At 40.6% G+C, this 22683-nt stretch overlaps 1 protein-coding gene across 1 annotated transcript in view; it reads right to left on the minus strand.

The window, feature by feature from the left end:
* Positions 1-21327, minus strand: part of VMP1 (vacuole membrane protein 1) — a 59190-nt gene extending 37863 nt beyond the window's left edge. Inside the window, exons 1-5 of the mRNA XM_009882685.1 lie at positions 21227-21327; positions 18814-18949; positions 16324-16414; positions 14034-14144; positions 1104-1271 (exon numbers count right to left, since the gene is read on the minus strand). Coding sequence (XP_009880987.1) covers positions 1104-1271; positions 14034-14144; positions 16324-16414; positions 18814-18949; positions 21227-21302 — 582 coding nt within the window. The 5' untranslated portion in view covers positions 21303-21327. The remainder of the gene's footprint in view (positions 1-1103; positions 1272-14033; positions 14145-16323; positions 16415-18813; positions 18950-21226) is intronic.
* Positions 21328-22683: the final 1356 nt, after the last annotated feature.

Here is a 22683-nt window from a genome sequence, read left to right on the forward strand (position 1 = left end):
TCTTGAGAGGGCTTTAAGTCCACTTTCTCTGTTAATGTTTTGACTTTGGTGCTGCTACACAGTACGTTAGTCTGTAACGCGTACAATCTGACTGGAACGTTTCTAAGTAACACAGCTGCTGATAATTTTAAAAGTTGTAGTGACCAAAGTTGCCTTAATATACCTTTTCATATCATTAGAAGGAATACAAAGGCAGACAACGGATACCGTGTATTTTCAGAATTTCCTCTCGCTACATTTGAATTGGACAACCAAGAATTTAATAATTAAATCATCAGCTGGAGCAGGAAGTCAGTAGTAAAATAATGTTAATTTGGCATGCCGTTCACAGCAGACACATCTGTGTAAACTGCAATTCAAAATAATCTACACATGATGAAAAAAACATCTTAGCTGACCAAAATCCTCCAAAAATCAAACTTCTATAAAAAGCTGGGGGGCGGGGGGAGGAAAACAGAAAGGAAGTTCCAATGACAGCAGTTTCCTAAGACCCCGGTTCACTTAAAAGCTAACCTGCTTTTCCTGTTTTAAGTGAAAAGTTTGCCATGATGGAAACGGGCAGAGAAACAGAAATAAAATACACACAAAAGTGCGCACCATAACACTTTCTTATTTAGTCCGATCTATTGATGCAAGCCGGACATCTCAGCTACGGTACGAGGGCCTGAGCCCTCCACGTGAGTAAGTGCAACCTCACTCAAAAGTTTGGATACAGGCTCAAAAGTTTTGAAATTATTTATTGCTTAACTGCAAGCAGAGTAAGACCTGACAGCTACAAGATCATTTGCGATGCAGATATCCTTTCCGAAACTTACCTTTTATATCAACAGCTTTGAAGTACATGAGTGTTTTCTGCTAGCACTTAGAAAATTAGCAAACACTGCAGCTGATAAAAGATAGCCCAGTACTATCCTATTACTTCTCTTTAAAGGATATTATAATTATCCATTATGAAAGCATCTATCCACACTGCAGGCATACGTGCCACCACCGGCAGTGTAAGCCACCATTATTTTGCTAATTCAGGAATTTTTCTGTATTGCTAGACACAGAAATTAAGTGCATAAATTAAAATTGCTTAAGTTCTATAAACCAAACCTTACCCACATGCAGGCCTCCAGCCTGACTTTTGAGATGATAGCCCATAAAGAGATGGATCCTTCAGTCGCCTCCTCATCAGGGCAGATAATTTGATCCGGGTAAGGAGGCTCAGGAAAATTAACTGAGTTACATTCATATGCAGCAAGAGTAACAGATGCTATGTGTGGACCCTGAAAAAACACAAGCAATTGCAAATGCATTTTATGTTAGTTATAATAAAAGTTAAAATTAAAACCCCACATTTGTCCCTGATGCAAAGAGCTTAAGCTAACACTTACTGTTTCTCACATTGGCCATTAATAATGTTACATATGTAAAATGTTGGGTGGTTTTGTGGTTGGTTTTTTTTTTTAGATCACCTGAAGTCCAATGTTGAGCTATTAATTAAGGAGCCTTTCAGCTTTTGCCATTGTACAATAGCATGAGGCTGCCAAGGAGAAATAAGAATCCTTGCTTCTTAAAAAACAGGAGAATTTTCAAAACTTTAAAATGTTCTCCTTAAGGTATTTATGGCCAACAGCTTTATTAGAGCAGGTGCTTTCCCTAGTGTTGCTTTTAGAGGATGGAGATATTTAAATTCTATGTTAAGTTTTTTTTAATGGCTGGAACTTTACGACATCTTACAGCAGACCTTCTTAACTTTTGGACCTTTCTCCAAAAACCAGCTGCCTAATTTCTGTCAGTTTTTGCAGGTATACAAGAAAGTGACGTTATTGCTGTTTGCTAAAAATAGTTTGAAATACAATTCAAAACTTAAACGTTATTTAATGACATATAACTGAATTACTTCTAGCCTCCATCTTACATTAAAAGAATTTTTTGGACAGACCTCCAAATAAAACTAGCATAAAAATCTATTCAAGAGTTGAACTGTTACCTACTTAAAAAAACAGAAAGACTTGCCATTATTTTAGTACAAAAGAAGTCAGAAGCAATTCAAATAGTCTATGGGCTGAACACTAGATGTTGTAGCTAAAAAAAAAAATAATCACTTAGCAAAAGGTCAGGGAAACATTGCCCCAGGAAAAAAAAAAAAAAAGTACTCAGTTAAACTATGGTCTTTTCATAAAGTCACAGATTTACATAAATTTTAAAGTTTTCACTACGTGCAGAACAAATTACACAAACCTTAACTTCTGCTATTAATTATTTGATGGGTTTTGACATCATGTTGGGAAACATCAACAATTTTCTTCTACATGTTTTCCTTTAAATGCGTCGTGTTTTACTAGACCAACAAGGGAGCCTGATACACCACCCCCCGCCCCCCAATCAAAGCTAAATTTATTACAGAATAATAAGGGAAAGTGTGCTAGACCTCAGCACCGCCATTCCCCTGCACAAGGCTTCCACAGCTCCCTTTGACATGCAGGAGCAGAGATTCACAGGACCCTGCAGGCTCCATTTGCACATTAAAGGCTGAAATCCCACAGCAGGTCTCCCATAAAAGGTGAAGCTCCAGTGCTTTTTCTGGACTCGCTGGGAAGAAGATTTTAGTTGGGTTCACTCATGTCAACGTTTCAGGTCCCACCAAAGAGACCAGAGCACCGGACTTATGCAATTACATTGATACTGTAGTTTTTTAATGGCAGTGAAATAAGAATGGTGAAAAAAAATACCAGTTATATTTTTCTGTATGACAGCCGCGATTACTGCTGTCATATGTAAACAATTCAAAATAAAGCCATTCTTCTGGCATGCAACCGGTAAAAGACAAGCTGCTCTGATACCAAGCAAATCCTTTTATTTATTCCTCGTTACTTTACAAGAGAGTAATTCAAAGTGCTTTGGCATCCTTTGGATTATATGAATACACAGATGCAGCCTGCTGAGACGGTAAGCGAGGCACAGTCTCTCTCTCTCTCTCTCAAAAAAAGGTTCATTGAAGTAAAACTGAAAAAGAGAAGATCCAGAAATTGATCCACAAGAGTGATTTTGATACGGAAGGGAGAACAAAGAATGGATGAATGAACCAATGACTAATAATGTACACTACTGACGTTCCTACAGGCCCCAATGGCAATGAACTCCTTTTTGGTACTTGTAGCAAGAACATCCCTGTCCCCAGCAGCTTCCTATCTAAACAAATAACATATCTCTGTTTTACTCGTTGAGGACAGACACAAAGAAAGAGTTGAAACTTTCCTAAAATTGTAAACTACATTTATGGCAAACCTGGGAACCTCTTTCCCCACCATACTCAAACTTGGGCAATTTAATCCCATCCCCTGCTTGCCCCTCCCCGATCTGACAGCCACCTTGGGACAAAAAAGGTCTCAAGCCATCTTCCTTAAATTAATGGCTTTCACCTGCAGAAATTTGCAATAAAGTTGTCTTGAAGAGCCAATTTGCATGGAGGAAATCCCCACGTACTTGAGTTGTAAATGACCATTTCCTACGTTCCCTTGAGAGTACAGGTAAGGTCGTTGCCAAGGCAGTGAGATACGGGGTGTGAAGCAAGAGGTATGGTTTTCAGTTCCACAAAACTGGGAAGACACGCCACACTACAGTATAACTACAGGCAGCTGCGATGGGAGACTGTTAGTTGCAGTTTTATAATAGTAAGAGACAAATTTAATCGCTACTACAGTGAGGCCCCCAACCCCTTGCAAAGTTTCACTGATGGCATTAGCAACATTTCTGTCCAAACCGCACACGAGGTGTGTAAAGAAGTGCAAGCAATGACAAAATGCCTAACGGAGGGCTGCTGCAGGAGCTTCTTGCCACGAGCAGCTTCTCTCCACAGAGTTGCCATCCTTGAAATGGCTTAATGATCTCAAAACATTGCCTCCTGTTAAGACAGCTCTCCCAGCCTCAACAAATGTCTGCAAAAGGAAAAATTTTACAAGAAGTAGCCAATGGAAAAAAAAGGCATTTCACAAAGCAGCTGTAAACGGCCAACGAGCCACCTGAAGATGACGCCAATTGAACATAATTCTTCCACTGTAATGTAAACAATTCTATAATGGAAAAAAGTTGGGAGTTATGGAACCCACAGAAGCCACATTTTAACTGGAATGAGAAATAAAGCATAAATGGTTCATTTAGAGTGATGAAGTGTGGAGTACTGGAACTCGGAGCGAGCCAACGGAAAGCAGAACAATCCCGTGTCCTCCTCCGGCGGCGGAGCCCAGCTGTCCTGCTAGGCGAACGGCCGATGTCCCCCAGCTCGGCAGGCGGCATGCAACATCTCTGACATCTGCTTTTGTTCTAGCTCAGCTCTGAACGCTTACATAGAGCATTATACTTTCACAAAGCTCTGGTTACCAAGCACCTCAAACAATGGTTGGCTAAACAGGGCCATGGTTGCAGAGGGGGGGGAGGAAGAGTGGGAGGGTCGCTGGATGTTTCATAAGAGAGGTGCCATTTTGCTTTATATTTAGCAATAGTGATGGTTTAACTCTGAATGGAATAGGGAACCAACTTCAAATGAGCTTTAGGTGCCACCTTTGGAAAATCCCAGTCAATATACACTCAGATGTTTTCTCTTTACTCCTCCCTGTGCCAGAAGGATTAATTCTCATACAATTTTTTAATCCTCTTCACAAATAATACCTCCTCCACCCTCTCCTCCTCCTTCCCCGCGTGGGGCCGCAGCAAATACTCAGAGTGTTTTGCCTCTCTGCAAGAGCTCAGTTTATTTCGACACTTGAGGAAAACTTCTAAGATATCCCCTCTTGGACTCTAACTGCAGCTCTACCTTTGAAAAGGGCATTTGCAAAACTGCTTCAAACCCTGTCCTACCAGACAACAAATACTAAACCCGGGCGATGTGGGAGACGCACAGCTTGCCAAAGCAGGAAGAGCGCCGAAATTCAAGGCATGTAAGATCCTGAACACCAACTGTCTTTCCCTCACCCTCTTCCAATGATTTTTTTTTTCTCCTTTTAAATCGCAGGAGGCACTAAGGAGGGCTAACAGAGAAGAAATTGAGAAACGTTCTGCTGACTCGGGTGAGAAACATTTGCTCGCCACTGCTGACGACCAGAAGGAGCCTGTGGTCAGGCTGGAATGCGACTTGTTAGAAATATCTGTACAGTTTACAAATCAAACAAGACAAGATCTGGTCATCAAGATCAACTCAACATAAATCTATTTTTTAGCAATAGTAATTTAGGGGAGTTTGGAAATCCCTATCTGCACAACCCCAACGTCTCATAGAGGGTAACCTCGAACTCTTGAACTCGCAGGCCTTCAGAGAAGTTTTAGTTCAGTGACTGAGGGCACCCAAGTTAGAACAGACACTGCTAATCCTTAGAAATAAGTTACTTTAAATGCCGCATTATGAAATTTCTAGGAAGTATAATCTTTTTATCTATAAATTATGCTTGGGAACTCATCAGTGCAAGCAGAAAGAGACAGCAGGCACATGTTAAAAAAAAAAAATCAAGAAATTAAAATCCCTAAAAACGTGCTGGTATGTATAATTCTTACAACAGAAAGGTCTTTACCATAAGGAAAGATGACTGAATATCCAATGAAAAATGAATTGTATTTTCACATTATTAATCATTCTGTGGACCTAGACTGTGAACTCTGTGTCAAGCATTGGTTTCTCACATGCCCCTTCACAGAACAGCCGTCCCGCCGAAGTGATAGGAGCACTAGAACAACTACATCTAATTTTAACCTTTTATTTTTGGGGAAGATACAATTTTAGACCGGCTCTAATTTAGAAACATTTCACAAAGAAAAGTGATATGTCTGCCAGCAAGAAAAACATTACACTGAACTCATTGCTGAACTTAATGCACTAAAAATCTGTTTTCCTCCATGGATACACTGCTTTTCATACAGGGTTCAAGGCTCAGCCCTTCCACAGGGGGGAAACATGTCATGCTATATTTGATTAAGATAAATTGGAAAAACAAAAGCTTGCTTCTCATGGGAAACATCCTGCAAGCATTGCCCCAGGCTGCGACTCATCTCATACTTATCTATGAAGTCATTACACCTCTCAAGAAAGTAACACCGCGTTACAGCATCTTCTTTATCTTCAAGAGCAGTGGACAACTACCCACAAAGAAACCATTTGGTGATTAAGAGGGAAAAGCTTGATCTGGAGGTGGCTAGTAAATATGTCAATCTGGTCTGTCTGTCTGTGTTACAAGATTAAAATGTCTCGTGATTTTCTATAATGTCTGGTATGCAGCACTGGCTGTAAAACGGGGCTCAGAATGAAGAAGGAACCCGTACCTACAGCATCCTCAAGTGACACAAACATCCATCAAGCGGTCAGGGCCAATTTTAGCAGACCGTCACAGCATTTCAAGCGATGTATTAATTTTACAATCATGTGTCTGTTAGCAAGTTTCTATTCCCACTTCAGTCGAGCCTTGCCCCACAGCGCAGAGCTGATGGAAATTCCAAATGATGAGCCACAAGGTCTGAATATGACTGAACAAGAACCACCAAGGGAGCAGGCACGTGGTCCCACTGCATGCATAACAGGGCCACGTTGCTACTTTGAGGAGTAACATGAAAAGCAGACGTTTTATAAGACTGTGCTCACGCTACTGTCTATAGGAGCAAACAGACTCATGCCAGGGAAAGGCACAATTGGAAGAATCCAAGTTTATACTCTGGTGCTGACAGAAGACAAAAATAATCTGTCAGCATTCTCTCCTTGCCCTTCCCTAGCCACCCACTTATTATTTCTGAAGGATAAATCACAGCATCTATTCAAATTGACACTAGTAGTGATGATTGGCTTTAACGTCTCCAATTAGAGATCATCTCGCACTGTTATCATTTCCAGCCTGTTCAAGGAAACAGTGACATGAGAAGTATAAAGTTCAGGCTGTGCACAAAAAAAAAAAAAAAAAGCAGAAACTCCAAGAGAGCAAATGAGGAGAAAGCATAACGTGACCTCCCAGCAGAGTTACGAGACACAAAGGATGAGGAAGTCGAGAGCAGATAATGAAAACAAGGCATCGGCATCTAAAAGGTAAAGTCCATCAACCTTCAAAAGGAAGACAAGAGTGTACCAATCATCGTACTAACTCCTCAGCTGGGTGCAAGTTCAAATCGCTACGGCTGGCCAAGACACTCAATATAGCTTAAATATTAATATGACATCAATATTTTGCAGACTTCTGAAGTCGCAGTAAGGTAGCTAATCCTGCACAGATGGAGGCGCTTCACATTAGCTGTTTATTGCCACAGCTCCAGCTTTAGATAAACCATCCAGACTCTGACGTACACCGCTTTCAGCAGCACTGGAGGCCATATATGGAACTCGCAGTCACACCATTTCGGGCTCTGACTCATGAGGTCCGGCAATTCACGGTGGGGCAATATGGGAGGTTATTGCTTCCAGCTGTTCCCCCAGCCCCTACGCCAGAGGCTACCACCCTCGGAGCGGGACAGCGGGACCCGCAGCGTCCGCTCGGCAGTTGCCAGGCTTGCACCCAGCAGAACTGCCATCGGTTTAAACTCACGTTAACGCACCAGTCTGGGAGCTCGGGGCTCAGTTCACAATCTCCCAGACTGAACTGCAGCACTTGAAGGGGTTGTTCCTCCAGAGCATAATCTAAATCAGAGGCGCTGGTTTTATTCCCTGCGGGTATCTACTGGTATCTGACACGTACAACAATGGGGGCAATTAGAGGGACTGACTCCAAACATTTTTCTCCTTGAAAATACCATATTTAATCTCAAAATTTTTTAATGCAAGCAAGCCCCCAGAAGATTTAAGAAACACCCAGGTTACACAACGAATCTGGCAGCAGTGTCCAGTTTAATCCATTGGACCCTTCCAGTTCGTCAGTGCATTATTAATGTCAATGCTGCAGTTTCAAGCAGGACAGAGCCCATGTGAGCTGTAAGCAGGAGTTCCCGTCAAGAGATGGTCAGCAAAAGTGATTTTTTCCTAAGTTCTACATCGATTCAAGTATTCCAGGATGTTTCAGTTCACGGTAAAAGGCTTAGGACAGCTGGAGGAAGTAGGTTTAAAGGCATGAAGGAAACAAATGAGAGAGTAAGAGTCACAAACAACCCTCACACAAACGGGATCCACTTCAACTTACTTTAGAATTAATTTCTGTCTTATGCACCCGCCGTGTATTTTCCTTTCAACTACCTTAACAAGTCAATAGCAGTAATCCAAGCACAGATATTAGACAGAACCTTTTTTAATTTCATTTGTTTTAGGCTTGCAAGTTGACACGTGAATTGAAGAGAAGTATGGACTGAAAATGAACACCTCACTTAACAAAAATAATTCAGCACTGGGGAGGGGAGCACTGCTGCGCCCTCCCACCTGGCTGAGGCAGCTCAGCTTTTGTTTCCCACTTTTTCTTTTACACACAGAACCCATAGTTTTCTGGGTTACTCACTACTTTTGAATGATCCACACGGAAAGAGCAAAACTTCTCTCACAGCTGACAATCACTATGAAAATACTCTTGTATTAAAGTCACAAGTGGATAAATGGAGGAAAAAAAAATTAGAGTAAGTTATGTGCATTTCTAAATTATTTTGTCTGTTTCATAAAGTGGAGTAAGCCCTGTTTTGTGAGCTTTTCTTTTTAGAAGCACTTCAGTAATTTTATCATGAGTCTCCTTACAAGCTCAGCTCCTGGAACCAGATAAATAAAAGGAATTAAGTTTGATTTTAAGAAGTTATCAGTAGTCTCAGCAGGATTTTTTTTTTTTTATCTGCCTAGGGTTTGTTGTTTTTTTTTTAAAAATTATTATTTACACCAACAATTTTTTTTTTTTAAAGCTAACAGACTCATTATTGCACGAGGTGTCTGGATTTGAAATCTTCAAATTCTAACCTAAACCAGTTTGGATAGTGCCAAAACGCGACTCATTTCAGCTGCAAACTACCACACTTTCGGGAGGCCAGAATGTGACCCCTCACCAAAGCCAAACCCTGGAACCAATTCAGAACAAAAGCAAGACGTTGAACCCTCAAGCCCAGATAAACTCAAACTGGTTCTCTAAAGCCAGCACTGTCAATAAGGACACTGCCTTTTCAACTCACTTCTCTCTAAAGGCAGTTTTCTCTTCTTTTTCATGGCCTGAAACGACTGCCACGCTCTCTCGCACTCCGCTGCCGAACGCCCCAGTAAGAATTAAGTGACAAACCCACACACTACTGTTCTGAAAAAACTGGAACTGTTGTGTGACCCCGGCTCACAGCACATCCCTATTGTAGCTCAGGTTTCCTGTTTGTGCTAGTCCACAGCCCGGCCACCCCGGCAAACCTCTGCAGCAGTTGCTCCACTTGGCTCTATCAGCAAGCAAGCACAGATCCATTTTTAAGAAATAAAAACACAAACAAATGCAAACAGCCAAAGCTCGCTCTGCACTTTTGACCCGCCAGGAATTCGCTTCCATTCATCCCCCACCGTTGCAGATTATAACAGACGATACACAGAAGGGACATTTATCATCCGCTCCTCGCGCAAGGCTTTAATTCTAAGCTGATTTTGTTTGCCTCGGCCGCATCTTTTGCAATCCATTTGCCAGAGCTGAACTGAAACCAAATCACGAGGCAGAGCGTGGCGTGAGGATGGTGATGGCGGCGCGGTCCCAACCCAGCGCTCCATCTAGCGTCCCCCGCTCTGCCGGAGCCCGCTGCCCACCAGCGGCTCATTCATTTCATCTCCCAGCAGCAAACAGACCTCCCCAAAATGTACAAACGCACAAAATTCCTGACGAGTTACCCTCAGTCATCTTCTTTTGGTAATGAGGTGATTCATGCCCTTTATATTTTAATACACCACCAAGAGAAGAGAAAACATCTCAGGACTAAGAAAAAAAGCTGTGCGCTGCTAAAAGCAATATTTAGAGTCGTTAATCATAATAGTTTTATTTCCTACAGAACGACATCATGATTACTATTTTTAAAGTGTTGTTTTTAAAGAATTGTGAAAACCCTTTAATGGACTCGTGGAAAATAAGCCAGCAGACTTGTTTTGAAAGCGTCAGAACAAAAAGGATTCTTGGAAGAGTGGCGCGCTTCCCTATTTCTGCCTGGAAGATCTGCTCTGTGCCAGCCCTTCGCTCAGTGCCAATTTACAGCACGAGGATTGTTTCCCAAAAAGCCATGTCAAATTTTACATTTAGTGCTGGCTACAACTAAGGAAGCAGCATTAAACTAGGAACCAACACAGCAGACAATGTTTCGACCCTTTATAACAGATAGAAAGTTCCTGAATCACAGAACTGGCAATAAAAAGCCTATTATCAAACTAACAAAATTGACCTCTCTCTCCCACACCGAGATGTACGCAGCACGAATGTTCTGGTGACGAACAAAATCCAATCAGACATGAACCAGTATTAAGCAGGGGCAGTAACATCCCTCCCACACCAAGACTGCTTTAGACTGTAAAATCTACTTTAAGCAAACTGTTTCCAAGTCCTCTCTTCTCAGCTAACCTCAGGATCTCTCCTGGCACTTGAATTCGTGCCGTTCCAAAAAGCAGCTGGTGAGTGATGCTCTGAAGAATCCAGACGAATGGCAGTTTTCAACACTGGAAAAACAGCAAACCACGCCAGGGAAAGCAAACATCCAGAGTCATTCATATACTGCAGCGATTGCATAACTACTTCTATGATTTTTCCCGGCTAACAGGCTGTGCTTACGAACGGTTTGATATGAAAATAGTTAAACGCAGTAAATGGAGGGCTATATTTAAAAAAGATGCACCTGTGTGGCAGCTGAAGAAGTTCAGGCGCACTGTCTGAACAGGTGCCTACGTGCCATCAATTCCTACCCCTCGGCCCTTAATGGCAGAGACAATACTGCAAGCATCAACAGGAGCTCAGCAGCACATGGGTGGGCCCACGAGCATTGTTCTCTAAGCATGTAATTGCATTCCCAACAATCTCACTGTACATACAGATTTTAAATGAGCAATTAATTAAAAGCAATTTTAAAACACTTACTGAGTCTATTCTCTTACTGCCAGCAAAACCAGGCACTAAAGCAGAAGAGGATTTGCTGCTTTGTAACTATTCATTTCCTTGAATCAAAAGAAGAATAACTTTTACCACCGTGAAGAAATGTAATTAAAGTATATGGAACATGAAAAGTAGATATATAGTAATGTAAAAGTTAACATAGCAAGTTCCCCGCTTAACCTCACATATTTCTGCTTTTAGAGGCAACTGTTTCACAACTAACAAAGCAAAATAGTTTAAGTGTCCTCCTTTGAAAGCTGGAGCTCCTAATTGCATTGTTTCCGGATGGGTTAAATCCAGAATACTATTCTGAAATAGTTCACCCCTGAAAGTTGCAGCAGCAGCCTGAAGTTAGTACTCTGTGTTCTCTTTCACACAAGGTGTAGGCTCAAACTGAGAAGACATTAAGAAGTCTATTACTACATTGATGGCATGGTGTGTACAGATATTGCTGATACAGCTGTCTTGACAAGAATATTAACAGTTCAGGTACTTAAAATGGCAACACACTGTTAAGGGCAATAAACTTGTGTTTTTACACCCCCACTGCCATCTAGTGGCTACAAAGCCACATACATTCCACCAAGTTATGAACCATGCAGACAAGCCCAGAAAGCATTAACTGACCTGAATTTACACTCCCTGCTAATCACCAAAACTTGCAAAGGAGCAAAGAGGCAAATGAATGCTTGCTTCTCTTTCTTCCCACACTCGCTGCCTTTATGGAATTCCCTCAACGTAACAGAAACACGCTCATCTGCCTCACACACTTCAAGCAAGTTAAATTTTTCTCCCGTATTGTTACACATTAGATGTTGATGGTAACGTTTTATTAAGTTTTATTCTATAACCACCTTCTAATTACTCAGAGCAATCTAATTTGCCTGTTATGTGAAACCTTGCCTCTTATATTCCAAATAAATACCTTCACTAACAATATGAAGCTACATTTCTTTTCCTAAGCAATGCATCTCCCTATAATCTTTGGAAGGCTCTTCACTTCCCGTACAGCCACCATAAATTATAGTGATAAACCAATAGAGAAGTTATATTTTGTATATACCTTACTTTAATGTCAACTGAGGTCCTGGTCTAAATATATCCCCTAGGCTCGTATACCCCACGGAAAACTTAAGTGATATGTTAGGAAATTTAATAATTTTCTATTAAAGTAATTTAGAACTATTTAAACATCTGGATTTTTAAATACAGAGTAAAAGAGAGGTCAATTCAGTCCACCTTCTTTTAGGAAAAAAGAAGTTGTGCTGTGTTATAAAGACTTCTTTATGACAAAATCATCTTGGAGTGGCCTAGGGTATAAAATGACAGCGCTCTTGCTACCCTGTGTTGGATCATGTACAGCAAAGAAACACTACCCACTTTCAAATATAGTTTAGAAGTGGTGGATAACATTCCTTATTTACTAGATTTCTGACACAACCTGGGTAAAAATTAAGAACAGGACCTGTATGATAAGCTCTCCAAACTGCTTCAAAGAGGATGTCTAAACACATGAAATCTTTGGTTAGAAGAAATATTAAGTTGACTCTCACTGGGTGATAGCCTAAGAAAACATAAGAAATGCAGAAGGAGATGAAAATTTATCATTAAACTGTTTCCTATTTGCTGATTTAAATCACGATCAACAGATTTCTGCAGCAAATGTGGAACTGCTTTCCCTTCCCCTCCACTCTCTGTCCTGCTGAATAGCTGGTGATCCCATCCCACTGCCTTTTCACTCCCACCGTAGGCTGGCAGAGAACCCAAACTGAGCTGAGTTTGGGAGCCTGACTCCACCTCATGCATCACTCAGTGCTGGTTTGTCTCTCCAGCGAGGCAGATGACCGATGATTTGGATTGATTCTCCCTCTGTCCAGCTCATGTCTTTCCGTCCCCAAGCCATTTACAGCACCATCTCTGCAAGTCACGAAGATCTGTAATGCTGTCGATTCACTGCTGTCTAAGCACTACCCAGTGTTACACAAAAACGTTTAGTCACTGTGTTCATCAGCTTTACTGAATTTCCATTTCCAATCATTTAGACCGACAGCAAGATTTTTCTCTAGAAGGCTCTGCATGCACAAACTTGTTTCTGTTTAGCAATAGTTTCCTTTTCCCGTACTTTCTGCCTCTGTAGTCTTTAGGAAAGAAGCTACGCTACCAGTAAGTCTAAGAGTACTGCAAACGCAGCCCATGCAGATGCCATTCGATCCAACAGGCATTGCCCTGCTGTGTGGAAAAGCACGAGTTTTCTTGTTTCTTGTAGTGTTTTCTGTGTTATTGTTAATGATTAAAGCAGTTCTGAAAGTAAACATCTGTAATTGTTCCAGATACAAGATGACATTTGTTGCATAAACTGGTTTTAATTATTTTGTGGCCATGAATCCTTTTCTTAAATCCAGGACGGTGGTTTCATAAACAAGGAACTAATCCAATGGCCAAAAGCAAAACACACCCAAACATTTCCCCAACTGTCCTAGCTAAGTTGAGACAAACAACATCATATGAATTTTCAGAACAACAGATATTATTTTATCTTTGCAGACAAACACTTTTCTTGCTATTATTTTCAAAGCAAAATTAATGCAGATTGAATTTTAAAACAGCTGCCTATTTCAGTGGTTTCACTGAGAAAAATGAGCATTTTAAGCTACTAAGAGAAAAATTTTAAATGGAAACATTTGAGCTGCACACACTAGAACATGTTTCATTTAAATTAGGAAATTAGGGGACAGAGCATTGCAGATTTTGACTCCTTGTTTCAAAGTGAGGATTAACAGCAAGCTAACACCTACAGTTCAACATACATACAGCATACAAACGACAAAACAAGGTTACAGAGTAGAGAATACGCACAGCATTCCCTAGAGCACAGAAGCATACACTAAGTATTTCCTTTCTTTAGGAAGTACTTAACATCTAGGACTTATGGAATACCCTTTATTCACAGATTTAAAAATACGCAACAATTAAAATACTTGATTCAGAGAGAACACGGTCTGGAAGTATCCTTACCAAATAGAGCAGAAAGGTGTGGAGACCTGTTCCAAGTCCAACAGAGGACAGAATGCCTAATCCTACCCAGTAGGCACACCAGAAGAACTTTTTCTCCATATACCGCACATACTGAAAGAGAAAAGCCACAAAAGAGAAAAAAAAAAATTAAGAACGATGATCTCTCTTAGGGAAGAAAGTTAAAGCTACAAACTAACGCAAATAGTCATCTGGATTACAATAACTGAAATAGAATCCTAGATACTTCTATTTGCAATTTATTACAATTACAGCACAGACATGTACAGAAAACAGCACACTTTGAAAAGCAAAGCCCACATGCTTTAGAATCAGCAAGTTTCCGAGGAGATAGATGACAAATTCAGGTTTGACAGTGGGGAGCTGAAACCAGAACAGACATACTAGGTGTGAGAGCGAGCAGCAAGCCCCAGAGAGTGCCTGCTGCAGCCCAAGCAGCGAGCAGGTAACTCAGGGAATTGCCTGAAGAGATTAAATACAGGAATATAATTAGCTGCACTCTCTGTTACTCTGTTGAATGTTTTACCTTGGACCAGCAAGTTCATTACTTTTAAGAAAAAATTTAAAAGTTGGTTGTGTGTTGCACACGTAAGCGAGGGGATATGGGAAAGTCACAGGAAATTCTGGACATAAAATGTCCAGTTGGGTACACTGGAGAAAGGGGAAGCAGCATCTCCCTCTCGCTGCCACAAGAGCCAGGCCATCAACTTGGCTGTGCCACAGCCCCAAGAAGAGGATCCATTTTGTTCCACCCATGGACCAACAGCACCAAGATGAAGTTTACCAGTCTTAACCAGGCTTCAACCTGCCGGAGTGTAAAAAGGTCCTGAAAATGCCAAGTGAAAACCACAAACATAATTCACTATTCTTTGTATGGTTTTGGAAGAAAGCGGCTCATAGCCAAGTATACACTGATGGTACACAGCGATACGTAGAGGCATTAGCAGGACACTGACTTTAGGGACAGTCTGGAGGAATGGGGATGGATACCTGCTGGCAGACATGACTGAGACCCCCCAGAACACAGCGCTCCAAGCACTGGCTGGACCCTGCGGGTCATGTTCCCCCCACCAGTCCCAGAGGCAGAGGTTTGTTCCCAGCAGGCTCAAGGAAACCTTTTGAGCGGCACTGCCCTGCCAAGCCTTGGCGTGGTGGAGGCCCAGCAGCCAGCTCAGGGACCGTGTGCCTCAACACCAGTTTGCAAGAGCCATCTAGTGGCAAACGTCGGGTGCATCAAGCTCTGACCTTCAGGCTGACAAGGCCACCAACCAGGGCAGTTTTGAATGAAGCAGGTATTTGTCCATCAGGAACGGGCCACTGATTCACCATCTACCAGCTTGCTGTGTGTTAAGGTCTCAAGCACGGGATTGCACGAGCAAGAACACGATGAGCTGAAGCAACTCATTTCACTGCGTTTCAAGACCCATCATGGGAAGCCAGGACTCCTGTTCCAGACCTGTGTGTCCCTCAGGCAGCCAGACACACCACAGCAGTATGGATGTCAGCAAGCTCTCTGAAACTGGGAACCTGCTGATTTCGGAGTCAGAGCAGTACGATCATTCAGTTGCACAAGAAAATGCTCTGTAGGGTTGAAAAGAGCCGTCTGCCCTCAGGGAGAATCTGAAACTCTACAAGAAATGAGGAGGGGAAAGGTGTACACAACACCATCACCTTATGCTTAAGCAACAGCTTACACATCAAGTGATGCAAAAGCATCAGTCTTCACGTACACCAATGTACAAAAAAAGTTTTTAAACAACCATTTGAAAACAACAGGGACATGAGAAGCATTGCAAAAGCAGATTTGAACCAGGAAACCATTTTATGTCTAGATATATGCCTATCCTAGCTGGTCAGGAGACCCTTCCATAGAAGCAGGAGAAACATTTCTCGGGAACCACAAAGTTCTATCATGACTCAGCTTAACATTCTATCTCGAGATCTCGCACCGCTATTAAAAGCTTGTTAACAGCAGATGTGAAGGAGTGCTGCAGCATCGGAGGTGTGCTTATTCAGAAATGGATGAGGAGAGGAACACCTACAGATGGCAACAAAATAGATCAAACAATACAGCTGATCGTTCCGCATCTCTAAAACACGACTCATCCACACCCAACAGAGAAGAGCCACGACATGAGAAACAAATATCCTTAGCGAGCAGGAGTTCAAAAGATACATTACAATTTCATGAAGACCCCATTCAATTCCCAGTACATCTACTTTAGCACAGGGAGTATTAGTCACTAAGGAAACTAACTTCAAAACCTCATACCTGTTGATGTGTTCCTTCAATGTAATACGTAGCTGTAAGCACTGCAAGCATCAGTAAAAAAGACACCAAGATACTTCGCCGATGCCACAATCTTAAAAGACAAATGGCAATTAGGGTTTTTCATAATTTAGCATGCATTTCAAAGTAACTTATTCATCCCTATAGACTGGGTCCGCATAGATCTAGTCAGCAGGGACAATAGCAGCTGGAAAGTTTGCTATTATAAAAGGATAAACCTCCCAAGAAAATATCTGGGGAGCCTTTATTCTTTATGGAAAAAATCTCAGCTTCACTGTCAAATGAGATCAAAGTTCAGCCATGCGTTTGTTTGGTTTTTTTTTTTTAAATAAAGAAAAACAAAGTAACCTTCTGAAAACAAACACATTCTGAAAACAAATATTCAGCTTCTGCAGCCCAGACAGTCTCAAACACAGGGCCATCAACAACGTGGATGGTTAAGCCAAGTGCAAAGCAGGCACTGGCCCTGGGCAAGGGATGAGCTGTGGGTGGAATACAGAAGTGCTAATTCCAAACTGTGTGCTGGTGGGTAGAACCACAGCGACAGTAAGAGGAACAAATCTTTAAGCTATTTTGGTTCCCCCGATCTACTGAAGTTAATTTATCTTGTAACAGCTCAAAGTTTAATAAATACATTTTAGCTAATTATGAAGCATTAGGAAGCTACTACAGTAAGGGGAAAAAAGTGTTTTCTTACGTTATTTGTTACCCAATTACTTTTGAGCCTGTTTAGTTTTACATACACATTCTGCTTGATGTGTATGTGGCCACACACAGTAAATTAGCAAATGCATTTATTATTTTCTGGGAAACACTATTATACTGTCACCTAATGATATAAAAAAGCAAGTGCTAGCTAGCATCACTTAAAAATCTGACATGAAATAGCAAACTATGAACGTAACTTATTTATTTAGACAGAAAAAGATAGAAACAAGATGTGGTACAAGAAAACAGTCACAAATGTTTCATATTAAGCAAGCTAAAAAAAGCCAGTCTAACTTTTCTTTAATTTTAAAATAATTTGTGCTGCTTATATTAGTACGACAATTGGATTTTCAAGTGATTGTTATCATTTAAATAAAAATTTACTCAGGCAGAACACAGGAGATCACTGAGAGTCAGTCTGAGGTCTCAACAGCTTATAATGGTGTTATTTTCTGTAAAGATATTGTCATGCTAGTGCTAGACAACGTAAGTGTGCTGCACAACAGAGGATGCAAGTGCTATTTGTAACAGGATTTGATATCTAGGAAGCCAGGTAATAGCTTAAAATAAAGACCTCAAATGTTATTTCTGTTGGCTTTAAATAAATGCTTGGAGGTTGTCAGAAATGGTAACATAAGACTTGATATAACAGTTCACAAAGAAACAATTCCCAATGATAGTTGAAAGCAGGCACAGAGTGAAATAAGTAGGTTTAGGGGTTAGATTTTTTTGGGGGTGGGGATGTAAAAGGGAATTAAGACTATACTACATAAACCTGGTATTTTTCATACAAATGGTTTCAGAAGATCAAAACGGAAAACAGAAGTTTCTCTCAGTGGGTCTTACATGTCAGCACGTCGAACCTCGCCCAGAAGGGTCAATGAACACAGCCCGTTATCACCGATGGGCTGCTCCTTTCCCGAGTGACCCGACAAGAGCTAGGAGCACCCAAAGTGATACTAGATCCTATCTTCTCACTGGGAAAATGATTGTAAACTCAGTCTCAAACACAAGAGATTCCAGTTACCAACACAAGCACTAGGATGGCTGCTACTCTTGGATTTTTCAGTTGCCAGTCTTACTCATGTTTGCCTTTTGGCACTCCAAACCCTCTCAAGCCTAGTGCATTAAGAAACAGATATGCTTTTCGGCAGTAGCAGGGGATGTTAGGACTGCTACTTGCAAAATTTTAACTGGAATAAAAGCCCATTTTATCCAGTGAGTAAATAATGCTTAGGGAAAGTGCTTTAATAAATCATTTCCTGCTGTGAAAGGGACAACGTAGCTTAGAAGCAAAGTCCTCTTTGCAGCATCATAAACATCAGTCCAAGTTCCACGTAATCCTGAACCCTGCCCTAGCTGAGCTCCTGGAAGATCACTCAGTGATACTAACACATACATTAATAGATCAGTACTTAACACTGCCGTCATAAGTACGAGATCTCTTGCCTTAAGGATCCGTAAACACTATCCCACTCCTTCAAACTGGAATACTCAACTCTTCAGAAAATGACTTTGCAATTTACTTCCATTAACACCTTACTGTATCTACACTTAGGTAATTTAGGCAGAAGGTCTGGGTACACAGCTAGAAGTGTGGTGTGTTCCAGTAGCCAACTTCAAATACAAAGGTAAATATGTTTTTTGAAAGAAGAATTTTAAAGTTGTGAATCATCAGGGAAAGTCAGATGTCAGAATGACCTACTGAATTAGAGCATGGGTTTCCCCAGAATGCTTAGTAGAAGTTAAAGAAAGGATCTTTACTTTATGGTCCATTCCTTCAAGTTTATTAGAGTTTCCAGGAAAAAATACTGCAAGGTAACGAGCGGTTGTCTCCAGAGAACAATATTCAACCTCTCTTCTCGGTCCCTTCGCTTCCGTTCACTCAACAAAGAGGATTCTGCAAATGAAAAGCAACAGAAATGTAAAAGCATGGACTGACAGTTCAGACTCTGTCCCACCTAAAAATATATTGACTTTTTTTTTTTCTTTATTAGGAAGTTAATATGAACTCCAAGTCATCTTTTCTACCCATCACAAAGCGTTCGCTCCAAGTGCATCAGAAATCAGGTGGCTTTTTTCCTCCATGTAGCTGACAACCATCCAAGAATCTAACTGGCCCAGAGTGCAAAAAAGTCTGGCGTATCTATGAGCCTTTATGCAAGGTACTGCACTACTAGCTACAAATCAGCTAACACATTAGGTCAAATGCGACTACATCACCCAGTAGAGAGACCACATTTCACTTTGAACTTCTGCATTTGGTTCTCTTCCAAAGCTATTCTCAGACTTCTCCAGTCAAACCAGATTGAATTACATGTGCTCTTTATACACTCCAGTCACTGTGTAACTGGATAACAGCATCTACTCTCCCAGTAAGGATCCTCCTTGCCATGCTGTTCAGCTTCTCCAAAATGAGCCCAGCAGACAGGAAGCGCTCCCGTGAAGAGGACCTTTGCTGGACAGACACTGTGCACTTGTTTGCATTTAACTGCAGTGATTTGGTTACAATGCAGAGCTCAACACTAGTGTAACACCAGTCACTGTACACTACCATACCACTATAGAAGAAATGTTCTTCCAATAAATGTGTTATTTTGCACTTACAATACAGTCAAGGTTAATAAAAACCCTAGCTATTTTTCGGATAAGAATGGCTTGTTCAAAGGTCATCAAGCTTATGAGTGGTAATAATTTTTAAACTTCTAAAGAAAATTAATTCTGAAATAAGAGGAAAAAAAAAAGTATCACAAAACAATGGAAAAAATAAACAAAAATAATTCTTGTATCCAAACAGACACCAAACTTGTTTAAACATCACCTACTACACAAAGGCAAAACACATGTATTCTGTTTCGTATAAATTTAAAGCACTGCAATAATATTCATCAATTTTAAATTTGTAAAAAGCTGTTGCATTTAAAATATTAATCTAATCTGAATCCCCAGCATATTGTAACTCAAGATGTATTATTTCAGTCTTATTCCAGTAATTGAAACATGCTGCCTTATCAGATGCTAATATTTACATAGAAATTGCATACCTCATTAGTCACGTTGCCCATTCACTTTTGTATTCTTTAGCTGTAAGCATCAGTTGCTTTAGATGAACTAACAGAAATCCTACATTGGCAAATACTGGATAACATCCACATTCCCTCAGAGTTACAGAATGATTTAAGCCTTTGGGTAAAAGGCTTTGATTTGTTCCATACATACACACATACAGTTCCTCTTTAAATCTTGCCGCATTCATTGCGTGAAGAATTTCTATTCTCTATTTTTTCACTTAATAGGTCTAAAAAAAAAAAAGCTTCAACCTTGTTTTTTATAACTTTGGTTTTAGTAAAGGCCGTAAGAGACAATGGTGTAAGACTGCATACAACTTGAGAAATCACTTGGTTACAAAACTTAATTAAATATGGAACTGGCACACTGGAAGCTGACAGGAAAGCAAACTAAAATGATTATCATTTCTATGCTATACTACACAGCACAGATAATTCAGTGACACAAGGCTCTTCATGAAACCGTCTCAGGTTATTTTTCATGAGCCCTAAACACTAACCTAAGCCTACTTCAGACATATCGGTAGGAAAAACGGAGGTGAGGCAAGGGATTAAGTAGTTAACTGTTTTGTTAGTAATTTATTACTGAGACTGATAAATCATAGTGAGGCTAAACGTCAACAGAAACGCTAGAAATTGGGAGACTAATAACTGGATTCCTCCCAAAGTAAAACAGATTTTTATTACCAAGTACTAACTTTTCAGTGCCAAAGGGTGCGGCTGTACAGCCTGACTGCTACAGCCACATATTTGCCAACAGTTTAGGTTTTTAGCTCAGTCCTGTTGCAGCCCCTGTTGGTACCCAAGTCAGCTTTACAGGGCTCACAGACACATGAACTACAGAATAAGAACCTGGGAGGGAGAAAACAGGGTAAAAGAAAACTGCACGAAACTACACAGCATAAAACTATTCTGTGGCTTTACAATATACAAATCCTCCGGACTTCCAATTTGGAGATGACTGAAATTTCCAAGATTGATTTGGGCATTGAGGGCCTTTGCATTATGCGGGCACAAAGTGCACCAACGTAAATTCCTTTTGAGTGTCATGCTGGCCATTTTACACAACAAGCTGACCAGCTGAGAACATTAAATCATTTTCCACCTACCTGTAAAGTTTCCATTGTGCTGTTCTTTGGTCATTCCTATGCGTCTCTGGTCACAATCTGTTCCATTCTCTGCCATTTCATAGATCAGTCACGTATGGGGATCTAATAGCAGAACAAAACCAAAAAGCATGATGTCTCCAAGTCTGGTTATGAAGACTCCATTTAATCCATAGTGAAAGGACACAGGCAAGCATCCAGCAGTTCTCCAAATCACAGTTATCCTGCATTACACCATTAAAAAGGAGAAAGTGATTCAATTTCCACAATGACAAACCTAAAACATTTCCACCTACATAAATCTAAATTTTTCACTGAAATGACAAAACTCTTCTCACTTCTAACAGCTGAACAAAAGCTTGTTAAACAATTTCTTCTACTAATCAGCCCACTGTTTGGGCTCCAGAAACAGCAGAGCTTCATACAAACCTCAGTTCAATCCTGAGAGAGGGGTGCTTAAGATTTGATTCTCATATTAGAAAGCATCTATTCCGGCACTAAGCTTCCAGGTAGATAGCATGCAAATAGACCTCAAAAACCTCACAGCATAAAAAAACCCAAACCCTCAATATGGTAACTAAGATACAGAACCGCATCTCATGTTTTGCACAGTGTGATATCTCTAAAGCAGAAAAGGTAAACTCTTCAGTGGAAAAGAGCTCTCTGATGGAAAGCTTTTTTGAAAAGCGTACATTCTGTCTGCTCGTTTAGCCCCTCTCTAGTGAGATCAGCCTTAAACAATCCAAAAGAACAGCTGTGGTTTTCCTTATCCAGGAGAGTAAACAGTGCAATAATTGGAAGCCAGCACAAATCAGAATGTTGCAAGAGCTTCTTTTTTTCTTTTCCTTAAAAAACCCCCCAGCAACAACAGACCTGAACAATTCTTATGCAATCAAACACAAAGAAAGTAGCCAGACTCCTTACTTTAAAAATCCTCTCTTGAATCTTAAAACAGTTTCTGGAATTTTATTTTGGAAAAAAAAAAGAGCCCCACAAAGCTAAAGCATCTTATTTGCATTGCATTTCTCCTTGTAAGCAAACATGATTTACAGTTTTTGATAAGCTGCTTCTGTTGGAAAGAGAAGTAGTGCAATATCAAAATGACAGGTTATGTAAAACTGTCTAGTGGAGGAAATTAAAGTTTTACAGAAAAAAATACTTCCCCTTTGATTTATGTTAGGCTTAAGAGCCAAACAGCAACTCAGGTTTGGTAAATAGGATTGAGATCACCCCTTTGATTCAGACAGCAATAATTTTGTCCATTTTTGTAATAAAATGTTAAAAGATTTCAGATACTGCACTTGTTTAATATTTCCAGGGTTGCACGGGTCAGTTTTAGACAAATGTTCTTCTAAACAGGTACAAGCCTTGTGCGTTACTTGTCATACAGGTAAAACTACTACCTAGAACGTGATTATTAAAGGGGTTTTACTTGAAACCCAATAGTCAAAAGCATCAAG

The sequence above is a fragment of the Charadrius vociferus genome, unplaced genomic scaffold (assembly GCF_000708025.1).
Source record: "Charadrius vociferus isolate BGI_N301 unplaced genomic scaffold, ASM70802v2 scaffold793, whole genome shotgun sequence".
NCBI classification, from domain to species: Eukaryota; Metazoa; Chordata; class Aves; order Charadriiformes; family Charadriidae; genus Charadrius; species Charadrius vociferus.